This window comes from Cydia strobilella, chromosome 1 (genome assembly GCF_947568885.1).
Source record: "Cydia strobilella chromosome 1, ilCydStro3.1, whole genome shotgun sequence".
In the NCBI taxonomy this organism is placed as follows: domain Eukaryota; kingdom Metazoa; phylum Arthropoda; class Insecta; order Lepidoptera; family Tortricidae; genus Cydia; species Cydia strobilella.
This window is the reverse complement of record NC_086041.1, coordinates 8088759-8112240: the sequence shown is the minus strand read 5'-3', so window position 1 is coordinate 8112240 and position 23482 is coordinate 8088759. Positions and strand designations below refer to the sequence as shown.

Below are 23482 nucleotides of genomic sequence, written 5' to 3'. Positions count from 1 at the left end.
AGCGTGAGATCTGTCTCGGTTATGTCTTGCTAGTTGCTCCTCGTAGGTGGAGGTGGATACGTCCTGTGCATGTGGCGCCTCGCCACGACGTGGCGGCGGCAGTTGGCACGTTGGCAGCGACACCGGACTGAATATCGCCGAAAGCTCCGCCGGCCGCGGGGAGCGAGTGCGCGCGCGCCAGTACCCCTCCGACCAGCGATGCTGTGCTGTCTCCGGAAATAGAGTACGTTCGTCTTTACATGCAGTTTCGCGTACCTAACATACTTTTATATCGACACCGTCGGTACCTATTAAATCGCGGTTAACACGAAGCCAACTTTGTGACCTCGATCGGGCCATAGCGATCCCGATCGGGACGCTCGTTTGAACCGCGATTTAATGGAACCGAATTAACTCGACCCATTCCTCCTGGAATATAAGCCGAGCCGCATCAGTGATATCTTTCTTTTAGTGTAGATGTAGGAATATTCTCGTCCGTAGATCGGTGGTTCGGGTGCGCGTGTGTGAGTGCAAATGACTGATAGCCCGACTTAGCCGGGCTGGAACTGTACAAAATGTGGACCAAAAGGCAGTTATGGAGGTTTATGTTGTGCATACTGTTCGCCGTGTCGGCGCTGGCCGCGGCAGCGAGAGGTGAGTCGGCGCTCGTAGCCGCCGCTGCGAGTGGGAGCACTGCTGCGCTCGCGCTCTGCGTCACTACCCGTTACCCGTTGCTATTTTCAGATCAACTTGCGCTGAAATTATGTAAAAAGCTCTCCCATTTGCTCTATTTCTGGCAATAACCTTAACGGTGCTTTGTGTGACATAATTACTAACCCAGTAACACGGTTTGATCACGAGCTTCTCTAACTGTATTTGCCGACGCTTAAACGCATGGAGTTTCGCGAGAGAAAGACGTCACCAGTTGCCACCTCGCATAGCTACGCAAATAGAAAAACAGGGATTTGTCGTTGTACGTCGCCATCTTGTGAAAAGCGATAGGATTGTGACTACGATATAAAAATGAGACAGAGAAAATTGGATGACCTCAAACTGTCAATAGTACCTACATTACACTGTATGTAGTCATCGCCTATCTGACTAAAAAATAGATATCTAACTAGAAGTTTATCTAAGAAGTATAAGAAACATCGGTTAGATAAAAAATAGCTTAATCATGAGTCATGATTCATGACCAAATTTCATAGTATACCTAGGTACGCCTGTATGGTCACGAACTTTAATTACTGACCTACTTCCGGTTAGCGGCGTCCTAATTAGAACGTATACAAACCTATAATATATTGCTCAGAATATATATAAATTTGGCATAACGTGCAATAAATATAACGTTCGATACGTACTTACGTATAACAATGAATTGTATAATATAATAATGAGTCTCGTCGTTATTTATATATATATTATATATAGTATATATGTATATTATATTTGTGTATATGTGATTATATGTTATTTTTATTTTATTTTTGCTGTTGTATTTGTAGCACCGCCCACAATTTCTCTGCTTAGCCTTAAGGTTGACTGGTAGAGAATGCCTTATGGCATTAAGTCCGCCTTTTGTACTGTAAAGTTTTCTTTTGTGCAATAAAGATTAAATAAATAAATAAATATATAATGAACTTAACATATAATATCGTTTAAGTTAAGTATAAAAAGGTATAACGTTGAAATAATATAATTTATATAATATACAAAACAAATATCACACAATAAATATAGTTTTAACGTAGATAGCATGCATTAATACCTAGTTGCTCCATTATTTTTCTAAATTATTATTGCCGCATATGTATTGCGGCTTTTTCTGTGGGGCGGTCATAGTTCTAACCTAACCTACTTTTTACCCGACTTCAAGATTTTAAAAGCAGGAGGTTCTCAATTCGGCTGTTTTTTTTAAATGTTTGTTACTTCATAACTCCGTCATTTCTGGACCGATTTTGAAAATTATTTTTTTGATTGTAAGTATATACATACAGATTGGTCTCGTTTTTGTCAAAACGCAGTTCTGATGATGGGATTCATAAAGAATCGAGGGAACTCCTCAAATGTTAAAGGCATACATATATATAGTGATTTTAGTATTTTCATCAACAAATCCAGCATTTCCATTAAAAAAAGTGACATTTGATGACGTGGAACTGCTGATGATGATCAGAATGGAACTGGCGATTTGTCTTCTTTTTTATGTTTTTTAAGCAAGTTAAGTTTTCAAGACACATTTTTGTCAAGCTCGAGTTCTGATGATGGGCACTTAATATGATACGGAACCCCAATAATCATATTCCTTAGCCACGAGATATTTGTTTAAACTTTGTTTGCCTGCTGATTATGGGGCTAGATTCAAGTTAAAAAATATCAAAATAATGTTAATTAATAAATAGTGTAGGCGTGGGATACCTATATATTTATCTACAAGGGGCACACTGAACGCTTTTGTACCTTTTTGTACCTATGGCGATTGTTGGTTTTCAGCGGATTTGTATGGAGAGCGTGAGGTATCCATTGAGATTGCAATTTTCATCATAAGGACGTCAGTATTATCTGCTGATAATGCTGATGTATAACTTTTTTTTTAATACAGTTGCTCAAAAAGTGCTACTTTACGTAGCTGTTTAGCGTAAGGAAAGTTGGTTTACGCGAACTAGATCTTTTCACTTTCCCAATTTTTTTAAATTTATACTTGTTCCAATTCATGACTACTTATTGATGAATGTTAATATTAGTTTTCTTTAAACGTCGTAATCAACATAAAAACCTGCTGTTAATGTAAGAATACGAAAAATATACATACCTATTTCATATTTTATTACTTACCTCTTCATCATTATAACACGTTTATTTTTTAATATTGATAATTGAAAAACCGTTCTTAATAAGTTGTCTAAATGGAACGGAATAGCTATGGAAGGTAGACAAGGTAGAGAGAGGTAGGAATAGCTGCCGAAACGCCTGTCAAAGAAAAAGCTTTTTTTTAAATGCAAGCATGTCTTAAGTTTCCAAAGGCAACATTCGATATGTTTTTATTCCTTACTTGTTGTTTTTATTATTTTTTCGCAACTGTATTAAAAAACGTCGTTCGATACACGTGCGGAAATGTCATTCTTCACTCGTCCCGAATGACATTTCCGCACGATATCTCGGTACTCGTGGGGTAATGGCATACTTTCCGCACTAGCATCGAAATGTACTATATTTCTACTCGTCGATGCAATGGTTGAATTAACCCTTAAATGCATGCTACAGGTACTAAAAGGTACAAAAGGAACCATTATAGTGCGACTCTGTCCGTCTGTCCTCTGTCTGTCTACCACATTGCTAAATATCTCGAGAACTACTAAAGCTATTGCTTTATGGAATAGGTATGAACAACGCTAACCCAAACACATTTGGAAACGTATTTTTTTTATTTTGTTTTTATTAATTATAGAAAATGCCCAATATAAAGAGGGGGCAAAATTTTTAAGTTCATTTCAAAGAGCTCGAATTGAACATTACAAAACAATATTTTTTTTCATAGTAAAAAAAACAATTATGAAGGAAATTGAAGAAAAAAAAATACCACTCCCCCCCCCTTACCTCCGAAGTTTACCAACGAAAAAATATGATAGTTTTACATAATAATAAAATTATTATAAATATTACAGAAAAAATGTAATCACACCGCTAAAAGTTTTCAAGATAGCTAATAAAAATAAAGTGTTATTATACTTGTAATATCTACGAGATTACGCACTAAAAACACCTTCTTTGAAATAAAACATAAATTGTTTAAATCGGTTCACATGATAAAGTTATCCCTGTAAAACATGTTATATGTCTCGCAAATTAGTTAGCCAATTTGCCAATAGATGGCGCAATACACAAGTACGCTTAGTATACTTCTGGTCAAAAGTCTTTCATGAATGCAGTTAGGTACATGAACATATTGAAAGTTTATACGGAACCCTCGGTGCGTGAGTTAAACGAACTCGCAATTGTTTTAGGATTATTTTACTAGCCTACTGCTTGGCAAAGGCCTTCCCTCCGCTGGGATCATCGTTAGATGCCATGCTAGTATGGCCAGTATTATAACTTGTATAAAATCGTTTTATAATGTTACAAAGCGGAGTTACAGTATTATTTATTTATGCCCGAAATTAATATATGTGTTTGATGATTATGGGAAAAATGGTAAAATCGTCGATTTTCACTGCGAAATCAGTGTTAGAAGTTGCACAGGCTAAATCATATTTATGTAAATATATAATTTACAGTAAGAGATATATGAAAATTCTTACTACCATCAGAAAGGTACACTATTTGTGATATACCTTCGATAAAGTTTTTAAATATAAAATAATTACAAACCCCGAAAGAAACGTCCAAAACCACATACCTACTTACTAAAAATCATCAACTTCTGGATTTTTCCAAGTTTTCCGACATTTCGTCTTAAATCGAATGTTATTTTTAACCGACTTCAATTTCATAGAAGGAGGAGGTTCTGTATTCGGTTGTGGCAATTTTTTTTTTTTTTTATGTATGTTCACCGATTATTCCGAGACCCGTGGTCCGATTTGAGTAATTCTTTTTTTGTTCGAAAGGAGCTACTTCCAAGTTGGTCCCATATTAATCTGGTTCTGATCTGAGGATGGGATCCCTGAGGAATTGAGGGAACTCCTCAATTTTTAAAGGCACATGTATGGTGATTTGGGTGTTTTCATAAGCAACTTGAGCATTTTCTCTCGAAAACGACCAATTTGATGAAGTGGACCTGATGATGATGATTGTTTTGAAGATAGTGATGATGATTTTTTTAATGTAGGATGTTCGGCGATTACTCCGAGACCCGTGGTCCGACTTGAACAATTCTTTTTTTGTTTGAAAGGAACTAACTCCAAGGTGGTCCCACATTAATCTGGTGCTGTTCTGATGATGGGATCCATGAGGAATTGAGGGAACTCCTTAATTTTTAAAGGCACATGTATGTTGATTCGGTCGTTTTCTTAAACAACTTGAGCATTTTCTCTCGAAGCCACCAATTTGATGAAGTGGAGCTGATGATGATGATTGTTTTGACGATAATGATTTCATTACCCCGGCATCCATGATCCGATTTGAGTTATTCTTTTTCTGTTTGAAAAAAGTTACCTCTCCAAGGTGTTTTCGTAATATTTTTGGTTTTAATCTGATGATGGAATCCGTGAGGAATTGAGGGAACTCCTCAATTTTTAAAAGCACGTGTATGGTGATTTCGGTGTTTTCTAAAGTAACTCAAGCATTTCCTCCCAAAAACCACCAATTTGATGTAGTGCAACTGTAGCCTAACCACGAGTTTGACACTAAATATTCGTCGTAACTTACTTTGTACACTAATATGCCAGTACGAGCGAGATGCATAAACAGTAAGTTACGCACACGATAGCGAATATATCAATGTCAAACTCGTGGTAAGGCTACTGATAACTTCCCTCGTATGTGTATTATGATTTTTTTGTGTAGGTAGTGTTGGAATCAACCAAAGAGACTGAGAGGTGAAGGTAGAGGGTATTAGTGTTTGGGGGGTTTGAGGTTGGGGGTTGAGGGGAGGCGAGTTGATGGGTCGGGGACTGAGGGGTTGGGAGTTAAGGGATTGGGGGTTAGGGTTAGGAGTTAAGGGGTCTGGGGATAGGGGTCGGGGAATGGCGGATGAAGGGTTGGTGGTTTAGGGTCGAGGGGTTTGGTATTTATTTTAGGTGACACATAGAAAAAGTATTTTCAGTAAAATACTTACTACTATAACACACATTTTTATTAACCGCCCAATTTCGATGTTAATAATAAAACACCACTGTTGAATGACATCCTACTTCTTCATCAAAATTTTAACAATTTTCAAGCCCGATCCCGATTTTCAAGTTGGTATCAGTCCTGACTGATAGTGATAACAATAGGGTACCTAGTTGACACATGTTGAATTGTATAACTAAATCTAGTTAAATAGATAGAAAATGAGCAATTAATCACAATAAATTGGAAACTTTAAAAATATGTGGGAATAATAAAAAAATACAAGACCGAAAAAACTTTTTTAAACTTTCAAATAGGAAAAAAATAACGGTACCATTCGATTTCTTGCATTTTATTAAAAAAAATATTGTACAGCAACAATATACATAAACGCAACATTTCACCGACAAAATCGCAATTTCCTTGTTTTCCATACATCGAAATGGCTTCTAAGCAAAGAGGCTTCTAAGTTCTAAGCAAAGTGACACAGTGACGTCACGATGTGTTGCCATTTGTTTTAGAGCGTTTGCTCAGTAAAGTGGCGATGCCAGACTTTGTTTTGATTTAAGAAAATAGGTCCCATACAGATATTTGATCCTCAAAACAAACCTGATCGACTGATACCATTAAAAAAACCGGCCAAGTGCGAGTCGGACTCGCGCATCGAGGGTTCCGTACATTATACAATTTAAACAATGTATTTTTATGTGAAACGTGAGTGAAAGGTAAATTGCGGTTTACGATTTATGACGTATTAAAAAAAACTACTTACTAGATCTCGTTCAAACCAATTTTCGGTGGAAGTTTGCATGATAATCTACATCATATATTTTTTTCAGTTTTATCATTCTCTTATTTTAGAAGTTACGGGGGGGGGGGACACATTTTACCACTTTGGAAGTGTCCCTCGCGCATACTATTCATTTTAGAAAAAAAATATATTAAAAACCTCAATATCATTTTTGAAGACCTATCCATAGATACCCCACACGTATGGGTTTGATGAAAAAAAATTTTTTGAGTTTCAGTTCTAAGTATGAGGAACCCCCAATTTTTTTTTTCTATTTTTGTGTGAAAATCTTAATGCGGTTCACAGAATACATTTACTTACCAAGTTTCAACAGTATAGTTCTTATAGTTTCGGAAAAAAGTCGCTGTGACATACGGACGGACAGACAAACAGACAGACAGACATGACGAATCCATAAGGGTTCCGTTTTTTGCCATTTGGCTACGGAACCCTAAAAATGTCAACTGTCCTAATATACATTTAAACAGTAATTTTATTTAGGTACTCGGGAACCATAAGATTCATATCCATACTATATATGTGTCATCATGTGTATTATGTGTGTTTTTGCAAAATCATCGAAATAACCATATATTTCCAAATATTTTGTACTCGAAATGTAGGACTCAGTTGTGTTTTTAAGCCAATGTTATCCTCAACCAACATCATGCAAACGCAATATCTCCGTACTAAACCTACATAGGTAGGTACACTACGAAAAACAGGGCAAAAATCGATTTTAGGGTTTCGTAGTCAACACTAGCAATATTTATAGTTTAACCATGTCCGCCTGTCTGTCTATCCGTCTGTTCGTCCGCGGCTTAGTACCTTTGTACCTACTAACAAGTTTCACTTAAGTTAAGAGATACGTTTTGATCCTGTCCACGAGAGCTCATTGAAAAAATTGGACTGCTTTCAGCTGATGACGTGCCGTCAGAGTCACAGTGCCGACCTTACATCGAGAAAGCTCTTAAAGAGCTCGAAAGCGACACAGATACAGGTGAGAAATATTTTACCACCTATTTCCATAACCAAGTGCCGCCTTTTTGACCAGACACTTTCGTATATCTAAGTAACCATGGTATAATAATATACTCCGCCTGGTACTCTCTTCCGAAACTCGCGAACCACGTGACTGACACAAGCCTACGTCATCATGAACCTGTTAACAGCACGATGACGTAGGCTTGTGTCACTCACGTGGTTCGCGAGTCTCGGAAGAGTCTGAAGAGAATACCAGGCGGAGTATATTATTATACACTCAGATATGGTTTAATAGCATTTAAATTAACTTAGTTAACAAATCATGCATTGTGGTGGTTGTAGAATGTAGTTGTTAGCTGCAACCTCTTTGTTAGCTGCAAGTCCTCAATATGCTCATATATTCTCGGAAACTTTAACCATGAAATGTTTCTGTGAATAATTAACGAAAATTGAACACGTGTATGATATAAAAAATACTACAGTTGGCCTAGTAGCATCTATTATCGAGCGGTATTAAATATCGGTGATGTTGCTCAGTCTCTGCCACTCTACGTAATTAAAATAGAATCTCCAACACTGAAACTGAGGAAGAGCAAATCTATAAAACCAAAGTCATTTCGAGATTGCTCTGATTTCGTCGAGGTCAGATTTAATAGCGACTTTTACTTCACACCCGTCGTAAATTTCAACGGACGGAACGGACATTTGACGAATAAACAATTACATATCGTCAAACGGATTAAATCACTATCGGTGTTTACAAAACGTAGGCTACTAAATACATTTCAGGATGAGAATGTATATAATGTTAAAATACTTATGCTTATGCTTACTGCTGCAAAAACATATTACTTAAAATTGTGAGCATTGTATTGTATGCTGTTATTTGATATGTGTGAAGATTTATCCCATATGATCGATGTAATAATTTAAAATAATAAACTATGAATGCCAGCTGGCGAAAAAAAAACAAAAAATGAGACTTTTCTTCATCATTGTCCTCCAAAATATCTTAGTGAAGCAGGGTCGTCTAATTTTAGCCGGTTTTATATTTATACGCACGGTGAGACTTATCTTACCTACTAACGTCCAGTGTCCAGTAATGCGACTATTATAATAATCTTGAATTAAGTAATAGCACATACCTATATATATATATATATATATATACATATAACTCCGTATAAGATGAATAAAGTCTAAGAAAAAAACGTGCCTCGGAAATCAAGAAAATTTGATTCTCGCACAGATGGCGCTACCACCAATACCAACCTTTGGCCTATTCTCGCCTAGATGGCGTTGACGGTTTCGTTTGTTATTTAATAATTTTAACACATATCAGTTAAAGAACATGGGTCAAAATCATATAAAAAAAATACAAATAAAAAAAATCATTTATATATATATATATATATATATATATATATATACATTTTTTTATTTTTAGTTTTCTTCGTATGTCGATGATGGCAGTAAATTTATTGTGACTACAAAACATACTATGACAGTACCCCTCTATCCGATATATTATCTTTGGTAATGGTAACATTTTGTCATGGAACAAGTGCACCTTGTCAACTGATCAATACAAGTAGAGGGTAAGGATTAATCGAGGCTCTTCGGTGTGATCCAAGCCAGATGGGGACATGTGGATATATAGGCTATTTATTTGTTGATAATTCCTAAGCCTCATTACAAGGAGATAATAATTCAAGCATTGATCAGTCAAGTGTGTTGTGCTGTAGGTACTTTTGACGCTTTACTATATTTCCCAAAGGCGTCCTTGCTCCTACCCACCTGACCTTATTTCTATCAATTTCAGATTCCTCAGAAAAACACGACAGTAGTGAAGTAAGTATAGACATCGAAACGAAAGAAGCAGATTCAGCAGAAGATAGTGGGGACGCAGCAGATGCGGACAGCAAGGAAGACGGACCATCGGTTGAAGTAGCTGACGAGCCATACGTTGCTCATGCTTCGATAGAAGTGGAAGGTAGAGCCAACGACAACGAATCGAAAGAAGAGGAAGCGACGGTAGAGGAAGTGGATTCTGAGAGTGCGGAAGGTGATGCGCAGGACAGCAAAGAAGGAGACAGCAAAGAAGCTGGAGTAGCATCAGCTGAAGAAGAAGCAGCCGAATCAGGTAAAAAAAATCATTATACATTGTTTATTTACTTAATGTTTATATACACAGCATTACAGTCATATCACTAATGTGATACTTACTTAAAAGTACATACTATAATTTAAAATGTACCTACATCATAATAAACTTAATTGCCTATAACCATCAACTCGGAAAAATCTCAAGCACTCATGACACACATCGACCCATCGCCACGCCAGCAGGTCACACTCTGGTGCTGATGGTAGAAGCGCCTTCAGTGTGGGCCAAAGAACGGAGTATCGGCGCTAGTAGTTTCTATATGCAGCCGTACGCGCTGTTGGTATTGGCCTGCCAACAGGAGACACACACGCGGCCTAAGGGTTATAATTTTAATGTCAGGCACAGAAAGTCTTTGAAGCCTCTCTTCTAGTGTACCTACTAGTTAGTTCAAGGCAGTTCCCCAAGCAGGCAGGCAGGCAAGGGAGTCCCCGCGAAGAGCCCGACAGGCAAAAAGTAGCAGGCTTAAGGTCCTAAAATAAACTTAGTTGGGTACAGGAAAGGGTAGCAATCCGTATAACTTTTTGTAATACATCCTTAAGAAAGTCATCCTTAAGAACATTAACACCCAAAGGTGTTTTCGACACCATAAAATCAATAATTGAAGCGGAATCACAATACATCAAATACATTCATTACATACTTACAGGTAGAATATAAACAAACGTTTCATGAAACTACTATTATCACACAATTTAAGCATTTTCAATAACATTTTCTAAAAGTCGTTTACTTAAAATATACACAATATATACAATGTGTTGATGTTTGATGTCTACAAGATAAATAAACTGATGTGCCAAGGGCTAATATAGCTAAGTGTAATTGAGAAGAGTTGAAAATCATTGATTTACTTGTATCATGTGTAGGACCATAAATGGACAATAATACTCAATTTACAGAAAGCGGTGAAGACAAGGACGGTGGAGAAGGCGATGACGCTGACAGCAAAGAAACTCAAGAATCAGAAAAGGACTCTGAAGGCGCTTCCGAAGAAAAAACATCAGATGATGATGATAATGAAGACAACAAATCTGATGAACCTGCAGACGCATCTGAAGAACAGGTAGAAGAAAGTGACGACTCTAAATCTTCAGACGATGGGGATGGATCTCAAGAAAAGGATGAATCTGAAGAAGATACGGCTGAAGACAAGGATGCATCTAAGGAAGATACTGCAACCGAGGACAAAGATGAATCCGCTGAACAAGGCGATACGAAAGAAGAAGATGCTTCCCAAGAAGATGATGAACCATCAAAAGACGATGACGATGGTAAGTCCGGAGAAGAAACAGCTGAAGTTGATGATAAGTCTGGCGAAGAGGGAGAAGAAGGTACCACGGAGGATGAGAAGGCGTCAAAGGAAGGTGCAAAATCAGTAGAAGGAGAAGAATCGGAAGAAGGAGACAAAGCATCGGAAGAGACTGAACAAGCAGATGACGATGGAAAGGATTCGGCAGAAGAAGAATCATCCGAAGAAGAAGCAGCTGAGGAAGAGTTGCTAAATGTGAGTATTCCTTTAAAGATAGTTTCGAATTAATGCAGTTTAAGTAAAGTTACGTGAAGTGGGGATATTAGTTAAGTACGTTTTACTTCACGGCCCAATCGCCAATTCGAGAATATTGTTACAAATCTTTATTTATTTCAGGTTCCTGAAATCCCCGAGAATTTAAGGTCTCGCGATCACATTACCCAAATACTCAGATTAGACGAAGAAGCAAGTGAAGCTGAGTTGACCATAGATAGATCTGCTGAAATTGTGCTCAGAGATATTAAAAGATTGTACGAAAATTCCATTAAACCATTAGAAACTCTTTACAAGTACAGAGATTTGAGCAACAGGCATTTCGGTGACCCAGAAATCTTTTCAAAGCCACTCGTTCTATTTATGGGACCATGGAGTGGTGGAAAATCTAGCATTTTGAACTACTTGACGGGGCTCGAATTTACCGAGTGGTCTCTGAGAACAGGTAAGCTATTGATTAAAGATTACATAAACTGCTTTCTTAGTTTCTTAACTGAAACATTAAGGAAACAACAAGTTATGATTTACTAATGTGTTGCAGAAAGTTTTTTAACATATTTTTGTAAGTATTGCATAATGTTACTTGGCAGAAATGACGCAGAAATACCTTTCGCATAGTATCATTTAGCATACAATCACTTCGCAGAGTTTTATAATCCAGAACCATATTTTGACATACTGTTGTTGTTCATAATATTTTTTAAACGAATATTGATTTCGCAGATTTATAAATGTATTGCATAATATTTAGGTGGCATAAAGTTATCAAGTTGGATTATTGAATGAGGTCGCAGTACTCGCAGTTTTAACCTAGCTTAACCGACTTTTCTGGCAGCTGTTCGTCTTTGTGTTAGGTCGCGCAGTTCTAACCTAATCTATGTATGAGGTCGCAGTTCTAAATCTAACCTACTTTTCAGGCAGCCGTACGTTTATGTTCATATGTACATAGAACATAAACTGAACCTAACAAAACATTCTTTTCTGGCACAGGCTCAATTTTGTTGGGGTAGCAGTTCTTACTAAACCCACTTTTCTGCTAGCAGAAAAAATAATTATGCCATGCTGCAGGATGATTATGATGGTATATAAAATTATGCGGCGACGACACGAAACGAAATGCGGCAGAAGTAATCTTCTGCTAAATACTCGTAATATGCTGCAATAGTTATTTGTTATACAAGGGTGCAAAGTTGTATTTTACCCGCGAGTGTTTTAACACACGAGAAGTAAAATACATTTGCACCCGTGTGTAACACAAAACTTTTCCCCTCACTATAGCGAGGAAAGTGCAACATCCACAGGCGTTAGATCATCTTCATCATCTGGAATCACTCATTTTTTTACGATACTATAAAAAAACTGGAAATTCTGTACTTTTACCTTTTACTTTTACGTGAGAAGTTTTTAAGTAAAATTTTTGTTGACAATGTTGACATTTCTGACGTATGAAATGTCAATGATGCGTTTTGAAATTGCATCGACTTAACTTGTGCGTTCAATCAATCAATCAAAATATTTATAGTTCAGAATTATATTTAACATAATTATTAAAAAACAAACGTTTATTATAGAATTTTTAGGTTTATGACTTAAAATCATTAAATAAAGCTAAATCTGGTATTTTTTATTAGATTCTCAAACCATTTATTTAATGATAATTAATATCGAACCATTATTATGAGCGTTTTACGTTTTGTTTCTGTCAAGCTACTTAAACACGCTCCATCCAAGGTCAAATTACTTTCCCCACTAGTGGGTAAAATGCGTTTTTCCCCGCTTGTTTTAAAGGATAAAAGACGGCTTTCCGAGCTAGTGAGGGGAAAAATATATTGTATAGTAATAGTAATGCCAAGTAATAGTTATGGAAAATTATTATTCGGTCAAAAGAGTTTCTGCGATACATGTTATGCGAAGTGTATTTCTGACAAACAATATTATGCCAGACAGATGAGGGTAACCCGAAATAGTATTTTAGTATATTGTATATTGTAGTCGAGTACCGTGTTAAGGCCACCAAGCTTACCTTACTTAAGCAACTCAGCAAGCTTCGTTGCTTAAACACGGTTGCGCACACTGAAAAGCTCTCTATTATATTACGATTGTGTAAAATACTATTGAGTCCCAGTAAGGCGTGAAATGCAATGCCAAAGGCCGCGCCGATATAATATTAAACGATTTAGCACAAATAAATAAACTCTTACTTACAGTTTTCCCCTGGACTTTACAGTATAATATTCACCTCACAATGTGATATATTTACACAAGACGTTTAAATACTCATCTTTGGTAGGTGCTGAGCCATCTCCTGCATACTTTAATATTCTGATGCACGGAAAGGATCCAGAAGTACTCGATGGCACTCAGCTTGCCGCTGACTGGACTTTCTCCGGGCTTCAAAAGTTCGGTCAGGGTCTAGAAGAGCGTCTAAGAGGGCTTAGGCATCCCAGCAAAATATTGGAGAAGGTAACATATATTTTTATTTTTTTCCCAACGTTCGATATATTTTTAAATCAACTTCTTCTTGTGAGTGTTGTCCTAGATTTTCACGGCTCATTTGGGGACTATGAGGTCCGCTCGACAACCTAATCCTAATAATTGTCTACTAGTCAAGTCATATTTTATTTTTTAATAAATGTTGATGTAATTTTCAGGTGAACATCGTAGAGATCCCCGGTATCCTAGAAGTCAGGAAACAAGTTTCTCGCGTATTCCCCTTCAACGACGCTTGTCAGTGGTTCATTGATCGGGCCGACATTATCTTCCTCGTGTATGATCCTTCCAAGCTTGACGTTGGTCCAGAAACAGAAGCCATCCTTGACCAGTTGAAGGGCAGGGAATCCCAGGTAGAGTAACAATAAAGTACCCAATGAGATGCATTTTGTATTTAAATCTATTTTTTTGTAAAAAAAAGTCACAACTGCTACCATAAAACAATCTATTATTTATAATATGAAATATCTAATAAACTTTAATAAGAGCCGACCTCACTCAACAGGTTAAATGTGCAATTATTTTATTCTGTTCTTCATTAGCAGCATGCTGTTTTCCGAGAGCAAAGGCAAAGCAAAGCCTATAACTTGCTAGAAGGTTTCCAGTATTTCTTTGTGCCGGATTTTCAGAACTCAAGCCCAGCACTCAAGTTAGGTCTAGTAACAATTGCAAATCCAAAGTCATTATCTGCCCGGTCAGGACATAAAACCAGTGAAGCACACATGTTTTAAGAAAATTATGCTTGCTATGATTCTGCTTGTTTAAGACTCGCATCGTGCTGAACAAGGCGGATACCGTGAAGCCTGAAGAATTAATGCGTGTCCAGAGCGCATTAATTTGGAACATCTCTCCTCTTATGAGCTCCGCTCAACCTCCAGTGATGTACACGGTATCTCTGTGGTCGATGCCTTTCGAGGCGGGGGCACCCGTCAGGCTGCTGCAGGCACAGGAACGCGAGCTCCTGCGAGACCTGCGACAAGCCATCGACAAACGCGTCGAAAACAAGATCTCCAGCGCGAGGAGATTTGCCGTAAGTTTAAAGATAATTATGTTCTCGGTTTAGGCATTGGTAATTATTGGGCATCTCTGTCGACATCAAGTTAGCTGACACATTACCTAATTAAGTAAAACCCCAGTAGTATTTAACTTTTATTTTTAGGTTCGGGTGCGAAATCACGCTAAGATGGTCGACTGCTACTTAACAACATATTACAACCACAAGACGATATTCGGAAACAAGAAGCTTATTGCCGACGCTATCATTGAAAATCCACAGAACTACCACATCTACGAGGGACTCAGCACACTCACTAACATTTCCAGGTTTGTACAACATTGCAGGTTCCAGGTAAACTTGGTGACACGTTTATAAACACATATTTATTTATTTAATCTGTATTGCACAAAAGAAAAACTTATCGTACAAAAGGTGGACTTAATGCCAAAAGCATTCTCTACCAGTCAACCTTAGGGCAAAGCAGAGATTGTGGGCGGTGCTACTACTACTTACTAACAAAATATAATACGCAAAGCTAAATTAAAATTTAACATACATATGCAAGACCATCAAAATTTATATACAATACATAGGTATAATACATACATATTATTTGATGATAACTTTGGTGCATCATCATCATATGCTTAGGCGTTGTTCGAATTTCCCAATGACTGCTTGAAAAAAAAAATACAGACAATATTAATGAAAATAATAATAATAAGTTTTTATTTTTATCGTAATTTTATACAATTCTACATTGAGTTTGTTTTGTGGTATCGTTGCGTTAGGAAAGTATTTGCCTAATATTCTAGTATGTATCTACCTAAATGTCGGTTCAGCTGCTGAAAGAAACTGATATAAGTAATTCAATAATGTATCGAAAACATCGTTAAAGTATCGAAACAAAAACACTTTTGGTCCATGGCTTAATGGATATTATATTGACAGATACGACTTGCCGGATCCTGAGACATACCGAGACTTCTTCCGTCTGAACCCGCTGTACGAGTTCCAGCAGCTGTCTGCGACGTGCACATACTTCCGCGGCTGTCCCATCAACAAGCTCGACGTGGCCATCGCGTACGACCTCCCAGAGATCGTCGGCAAATACAAGAAGATGGTGGAGACCTCCACGCCCCAGGGCATGCCCAAGAGTTGATACCGTCCCGAACGAACGAAATCCGCGCACCGCGCCGTCCTAACCTGCTTTTTATTTTAGATATTTAAATTGGACATTTATTTTGGGCACATTTTGCATTTCTTTTTTAATCGGGCATCAGGATAATTCGTTTTCTTAAAATGGCATTTCTGTTTCTTAACTTGTTTATATTTTGCTTATTCTGATCTTGAACAATAGCTTCTTCCTTTTTATCAAATGGATGAGGTATTGTGTTGTGTAACTTTTCTATTGTGAGTTTCTTCGTGCGTTTAGCTATTCAGCTTGAAAATTCCCAGTTGGTACCGATATCTTGTGAACGGGCCCAATTTACCTACCTACCTACGCGAAAAGGCTAAAATATCTGAACACTTCTCTTGCCGCAACATATGATGTAGGTGATCAAAACTCGAAAGGTCGATTAAGCAACGTGTCTCAGTGGTCAGATGTTTTTCTTAGACTCGCGTATCCCCCTACTGATTCTGTCTAGTATCGGGGGTTTATTTTATAGCTGATAACACTTTACAAAACAATTTCCAAAGTCCTAATTAACACTTATTAGGAATGAGTCGCAGAACTATTAAATTAATCTAGTCATTATATTAAAGTTTGTTAGAGAGATAGGTATTGTTATTTATTATTTGAAGTGAATTCCTACAATCCTTAGAGGACTAATCGCGTATCATTTTTGTTATCGCCTGATTATTTCTTTGATAGTTATTTAATGAAACACAATGTGACTATATAAGGAAAAACTTAATAAAAATGTCATAAAAACCGTCGTCTATGTTTTAATTATTACCTAGGTCTAAGTACATATGTATTTAGTTATACGAATTTATAAAGGTACTCTAATAAACTTTAAACTCCCAATTTCAATACCTAACCTTAAAAATGACTGGAAATAACTTTATTCTTGGAAGGTAATTTTACATTCAGAAGTCCGATCTGCCTCTCCCACGCATCTACATGTTTAGGGCCCTCCACACTCGTACGCGAATCGCGGCGCGAACCCGCGAACGCGAGTGTGGAGTCAAGTTCGCTAATCAGCGAAATCGACTCCACACTCGCGTTCTGGGCTTCGCGCATGAGTGTGGACAGCCCTTTTGACATGTTTCTGATGTTCATGTCCTGTACCCGTACCATGAGTCACTGACAGAGTCAAAACTGACATATACGCTAACGTCTACGTAATTTACTTTCTATAAATCTCGCTCGCACTAATACGCGTGTACGAGCGAGATGCATTAAAAGTAAGTTACGTTTTCGATAGCGTTTATGTCAGTGCCAAACTAGTGGTAGCCACACTGGCCTTCACTTACGTTCGACCTAAATCCTATTTTTAAACGACACCCATCTTTGTTTTACACGCTACTGGAGTTTTTTGAAGACAGAATGTTTAATAGGGTATTTGACAACATTAAAAATATATAACGAATTGCTGTCATCCTGAAAGATAATAAACTAATAAAGTATATTTCACTATATTTGAATGTAAATTATGTTTAGTTTTTAGAAAATAAACGAAAGAAAATTTAATATTTTTTGAAATTTCATCAGGGACGTGAACGCTCTGTGATTGGTCAACGCTCGGATGACGTCACACGCAGGTAAACATTCTTGATTGCCTTGAGTGTTTTAACTGTCTTATTTGTATTTATTTAATTTTAGTTATAGTTCCACAGTTTTCTGATATATTCCGATTTATCCGTATATCTAGTAGCACAATATTCATAAGAATATCAAAATGGAGCCGAAATATGTGAAAGCTGATAGCGGCAACCTACCAGACATAGACGCATTAATGGTTGCACTTTTCTTTAAAGATAATCCGGATTACTATGCTGCGGAACTTAGAAATGTAAAAACAGCTGTGTGAGTATACGTAGAAATTGTTTATTTACGAACATTTCGATTTCGATGATACGAATACGACGACGATATATTAGGTATATAGAATACGATGACGAGAATAGTATCTCCATACTGCACTTTAGTTTGAAAGAAAAAGTATGCTACTAACTACCTACTAATGCTGAAAGAGCTATGTTATGAGGTTATGTAGTAATTAATATAGATACATTAAATACCTAGATCTTGTTTCGTTAAATACAACAAAATCCGCTGCTTTAACTACCATATTTATTTACAGTTAAATATTACTTACATCGAAGTGGTCTTCACACATAAAAACATTTGTATGCGCTAAAATGCTCCTTGGGTCTCTTCGCGCTAGTTTTAACCACATTTTTCTTTTTTTGGGATTCGTTGGAACGGAAACAAACAATTTATCTGGATTTTTTATAGTCGTACTTGAACATTGCGGCACTATACACCATTTATATACCATTTTACAGTGAAATAATCAATTCAATGCACATAAACCATAAGATTTACTAAGGTCATTGACTGAGTTTACTCGCGTGTGACGTCACACGTGTCACGTGATTAGCCCCTTTGCAAAAACAGCGTTTAAGGCGCGTTCAAAATAAATAAACTTTAAAATTGTTTTTTTTATATTTAATACAGGAAATTTCACGGAAATATCAATGTAGTGTAATTATTAAGTCATAAACAATCAATTAAAACCATTTTCAAAAATTAGTCAAATAGCCTATTAATAGTTGTTTTTCTGTGTCAAGCCTCCTCCACACGTGCGCGGATCGCGGCGCGTTCGCTGATTAGCGAACTAGACTATCAAATTACGTATAGTTTGTCAAAGGACTGTCTTATTTCAAACATAGACAGAGATAATCATACTATCTTTGTCTTACACTAGTACTAGCACCCAAAAGAATAGGATGAGTATAGTTCTTTTTGTTCTTATTTACTGACAAGATTTGCTTGACCAACTATAGGTTTTTTTTTAGTATGTTGTCCTGATTCAGGAATGTTAAAACGTGTTTTTAATTTTGTCGCATTGCGTATGTTCTGTCCCTGAAGGGCGCATGCGTATGGCATATCTATTAATAGTAGGTCTATGAAAAAAAAAAACAAATTAAAAAGTAAAAATGTCATATTTACTACGTCAAGTTATGTCAGTGACGTCAGTGTCAAGCTCGTGTCAAGTCAATTGACTACTCGCGGTTTAGAATTTGTTTTTCTTCATTGAATACTATTTGTATTAATTAGTATTTAATAATATCAAAGTTATGCATACAGATTTGTCACCCCATTTACATACTGACGAGTGTAATGTTTTGATAAAAAAGTTAATGGACTGCCACTCCGAGGTAGATAAAGAGTTTATTGTAATTTCTCGTTTTTTAGTAACCGAGAAGTGTGTTCCTTGTTTTACCTGTTATATTTTTGTAAGTCGTTGGTCACTTGTTGCTTTAACTTATGTTTTTTGTATCTTTTTGTTGCGTAATTTGAACTAAGTAGTTTACTCTGAAATATTAAAAATCAAAACATAACCTTACTGTTTCTAGCATCCATTCCTCAAGTTTACGGGCTACTGCAACGACTATGACAGTGATATGCGAAAGTGTTTGAAGCAAGAGCGTCTTCGGCGTCAGAAAGCTAATCTAGACGAGTCACGAAAACGGCATGCGGAAATCCAAGCTAGAATACTAAACTCCCAGAGAGCAAAAGCAAGTCAAGCACAGTAATTAAAATCCATATTGTTAGCCAGCATAAAGTATTTGTAAGGTATTATAATGGAGTACAGTATCTTAGATAATATCCCTGATTTATCTACATACCAATCTTTTACTGAGAGATACTTCTCTAAAAGGTATGTCCTCAATGTAAATGGTATTGAAAATAATGACATCATGATAATGTTCCATTCTAACAGGATAACATTGATAACACTAGCTCCTAGCCACTTCTTCTTCAAGACGGATGGAGATTATAAGTTAAACTTTACTATTGGTAATATTGACCGATTAACTAACACCGTGAAAGGAAAAGGTAAGAAGGGTGGCCAAGTGCTGCATCCAAAGTCTGTGGTGTGTAAAGTTGAATTTGACAATGGCCCCAGTTTTGATGTGTTGTCCTGTATGAAAGGGACTCTTGTTGAAATTAACGAGGAATTAGTGAAAAATCCAAAACTGTTGAAAGAATTCCCAGATTCTGATGGATTTATTGCCATAATTTTGTCAAGTATTGCTGTTTCTGAAGCAAACAAAAATGAAATGCTGACTCACGAAGAGTATGTGAAAATTTTGAAGTAGAAACTAGTTATTAAATTGTTGTATAAATAATACCTTTGTGTTTATTTACTTCTACAATCAACCCTTTTGCAGATTGTTTTAAAAACTATGATAAAAACCTGGTTTGAGTCACAGAAAAAGTAGAGCCTGAAAGAGAGTATACCATAGAGTTATGTGCTCATGTGTGAGGGACAAAATGTACGCAATGCGACACGTAGTAACATTGCTGACAATGTACCAAAAGCAACTGCCTAACTCTGTGGTTTTCACTAAGCTGTCTGTTTTTACTCGAATCCCATTGAGGGCTACATACAAATCATCACATCCAAAGGGTTGACAACAAAACCACTTTAATAGAATATTGTATTCTTAGAATCTTAAATATATGAAAAACGTGTCACTCACGTTTAGGGGTAAGTCAAAAATTGCTCGACATGTTTCACTCCATAAAGAGAAGTATCCACAGGAGCACTATTTGGTTAACCAACGCAGACTGCGAGCTGCAGCTCTTCACGACTGATTACTCGGCGGCAGCGGAGTTAGAGGAGGCCAGCAACTACCCTATTTCGGCATTGTTGCCTTATTGTCGTTGTTACCTCCAAACAACACCGCGTGCCTTCCGGCCGCTGTCATGTGCAAAAGAGTACCTACAATTAAAGCATATTAAAATCTAGTTTCAACAGTTTTAAACCTTTTCTAAGGGCTCAGAATGCGTGACTAAATGTGGTCAGTCAGGACAGTCAATCAGTAAGTCTAATTTTATATTTGAAATTACGAGGGTTGCTCCGAAAGTTATTAGCTGCTCCGGCTCTACTGATGCGATTTTTATATTTTTTACAGTACATATGGTGCTAAATACCGCCTTAGTGCGGTAACTAGCACTAGTCTATACGTGCGTATGTGGAAAATTTAAAGGGCCATATGTACTGTAGAACGTACAATACACGTGCGAAAAGGTAATTCGCAACTCGTGTCGATTTAAAACACTCCCTTCGGTCGTGTTTTAATTTATCGCCATTCGTTGCGAATTTCCTTACTTTTCGCACTTGTATCGTAATGTACTGCCATTGTGAGGGATCTTTCAGTACTTATTGAGGCGGTGTAAATTTAGTTTTAGGGTTCCGTACCCAAAGGGTAAAAACGGGACCCTATTACTACGCTGTCTGTCTGTCCGTCTCTCACTAGGCTGTATCTCATGAACCGTGATAGCTAGACAGTTTTGCACCATCCCTGGGGTTAACCGGTTAACCCGTTGTCAAATTGTACCTACTAGTAACCATGGTAACTCCAGGTTTAACCAGTTAACCCCGAGTTAGTGAATGGTGCATGTGGCCCTAAAAAACTATTCGCTTAGTTTAAAATGTTTTCATGGCCATAATCAACATTGAAATATCCCTCATAATGGTATAAATAATAGTGACATTTTTAACCAAAAGGTACCACATTGTCGCTTGTCAATAAGGTTGATTTTCAATTGAAGCTATATGGAAATAGCGCCTTATTGACAACCGACAATAAGTATCCTTATGATTGAGAATGGCGCAATTAATTGTAATCGCATGAGTAGAGCCGGAGCAGCCCTCGTATAATTAATTAGCAGTAGGGTGGCAGTTTCCATACGCAAATAACTAAAATGTAAAAATAATATTTAATATCATCTACATCTATACCTACAACATTGACGATTCTCGCGGAGTTGTATCGAGGTTGCCAGTCTTCTTTATAAGACTGTAACCTGATTTAAAAAAATTCTTCTCACTAGCTCGGAAAGCCGTCTTTTATCCTTTAAAAAAGCGGGGGAAAACGCATTTTATCCACTAGTGGGGAAAGTAATTTGACCTTGGATGGAGCGTGTTTTAGTAGCTTTTGACAGATAACAAAATGTAAAACGCTCATAATAATGGTTCGTTCGATATTAATTATCATTAAACAAATGATATTGTCTTCGGTTACTGCGATAGTTACTCATGAAATAAAACTATGAAAACGGATTATATCGCGTATATTGAATTTATAATACATCCCGACGTTTCGAACCCTTTACAGCGTTCGTGGTCAACGGGTGACTGAGGAAAAATTACAAAGTGCAAAAAATACCCACATACTAAAAAAATGAACAATCATAGACTATAAACTTTAAGGCTGGTTGTACATGCAAAATCGGTTCATAAGGCTAATTATACACTACAATTATTTTCAAGTAAAGATATATATAATATACGCGATAAAAACTACGCCGGCTCCAACCCTACACCACGGACCCGAGAAGATTTAATTCCCTCCTAAATTGTAGGAGGGTATCCCAATATGGGACCGGCAACAAACCCCCCCCGAGTCCCGCCGAGTTTGTTGCCGGTCCCATATTGGGATACCCTCCTACAATTTAGGAGGGAATTAAATCTTCTCGGCAACAAACCCCCCCGAGTCCCGCCGAGTTTGTTGCCGGTCCCATATTGGGATACCCTCCTACAATTTAGGAGGGAATTAAATCTTCTCGGGTCCGTGGTGTAGGGTTGGAGCCGGCGTAGTTTTTCTCGCGTATATATATATATATCTTTACTTGAAAATAATTGTAGTGTATAACTAGCCTTATCGATATAATCCGTTTTCATAGTTTTATTTCATTAAACAAATGGTTTGAGAATTTAATAAAAATTCCAAATTTAGCTTTATTTAATGCTTTTTCAACACACTTGCTCAAACCGACGTTTTTATTCCACCTATTTTTAGCTCATAATCCTAGATATTAAACACGCGTGCTCTTTCAGTGTATTATCCGACTGAGTTAAGAAGGTAACTGATTGCTAATAATATGCCTTCTTTAATTGGTCAGACTGGCGGGCACCGGCGCGCCCGACCGCCTGCGCGGTGCGCGACCGGGGCGAGGGGCGGCCGGCAGTATGACAGATGAAACACACAATACTGTTTTAACTATTAAAATTTGATTAATATGAGTTTCTTTTTTTTCTCGCAAGTGTGTTGAAAAACGTCGTATGAAACGCGTGTGCATTGGTCATTACACACATCGGCTTTTTCTTATTGCGCGCTCGCTTACAGCTCGCGCGCACAATATCGCCTCGTGTGTAATGACCAACTTAGCACACTTGTATCATAATGTACTATTAAGTCATAAACCTTAAATTCAATAAGAAACATTTGTTTTTTTAAATGATGTTGAATGTAATTCTGAACGCACAAGTTGAGTCGATGCAATTTCAAAAAGCATCGTCAGAAATATCAACATTGTCAACAAAATTTTTCTCACCGACTCCGACACGTAAAAATACACAACTTCCAATCCAGAGTTTTCTGTTATAATATCGTATCATTGTAATAAAATGAGTGATTCCAGTGATGAAGATTATCTAACGCCTGTGGATGTTGCACTTTCCTCGCTATAGTTAGGGGAAAAGTTTTGTGTTACACACGGGTGCAAATGTATTTTACTTCTCGTGTGTTAAAACA

General features: G+C 37.1%; 3 protein-coding genes across 3 annotated transcripts; all 3 read left to right on the top strand.

Annotated features, from left to right (window-relative positions):
- The first annotated feature begins 103 nt into the window (after window positions 1-103).
- LOC134756043 (sarcalumenin) lies at window positions 104-16641 on the top strand. Its single transcript, XM_063692825.1, has 11 exons — window positions 104-223; window positions 452-633; window positions 7461-7541; window positions 9348-9668; window positions 10622-11196; window positions 11338-11659; window positions 13505-13677; window positions 13866-14057; window positions 14471-14734; window positions 14864-15027; window positions 15653-16641. The coding sequence occupies exons 2-11, from the start codon at window positions 555-557 to the stop codon at window positions 15861-15863; spliced, it is 2382 nt and encodes a 793-aa protein (XP_063548895.1). The 5' UTR covers window positions 104-223; window positions 452-554; the 3' UTR covers window positions 15864-16641.
- Window positions 16642-18916: 2275 nt separating this feature from the next.
- Window positions 18917-19471, top strand: LOC134756049 (COX assembly mitochondrial protein 2 homolog). Its single transcript, XM_063692838.1, has 2 exons — window positions 18917-19171; window positions 19292-19471. Exons 1-2 carry the CDS (start codon window positions 19013-19015, stop codon window positions 19469-19471), a joined length of 339 nt encoding a protein of 112 aa, XP_063548908.1. The 5' UTR covers window positions 18917-19012.
- A 48-nt stretch (window positions 19472-19519) lies between these two features.
- Window positions 19520-20070, top strand: LOC134756035 (protein Abitram). Its single transcript, XM_063692810.1, has one exon. It carries the CDS (start codon window positions 19520-19522, stop codon window positions 20036-20038), a length of 519 nt encoding a protein of 172 aa, XP_063548880.1. The 3' UTR covers window positions 20039-20070.
- The last annotated feature ends 3412 nt before the right edge of the window (window positions 20071-23482 follow it).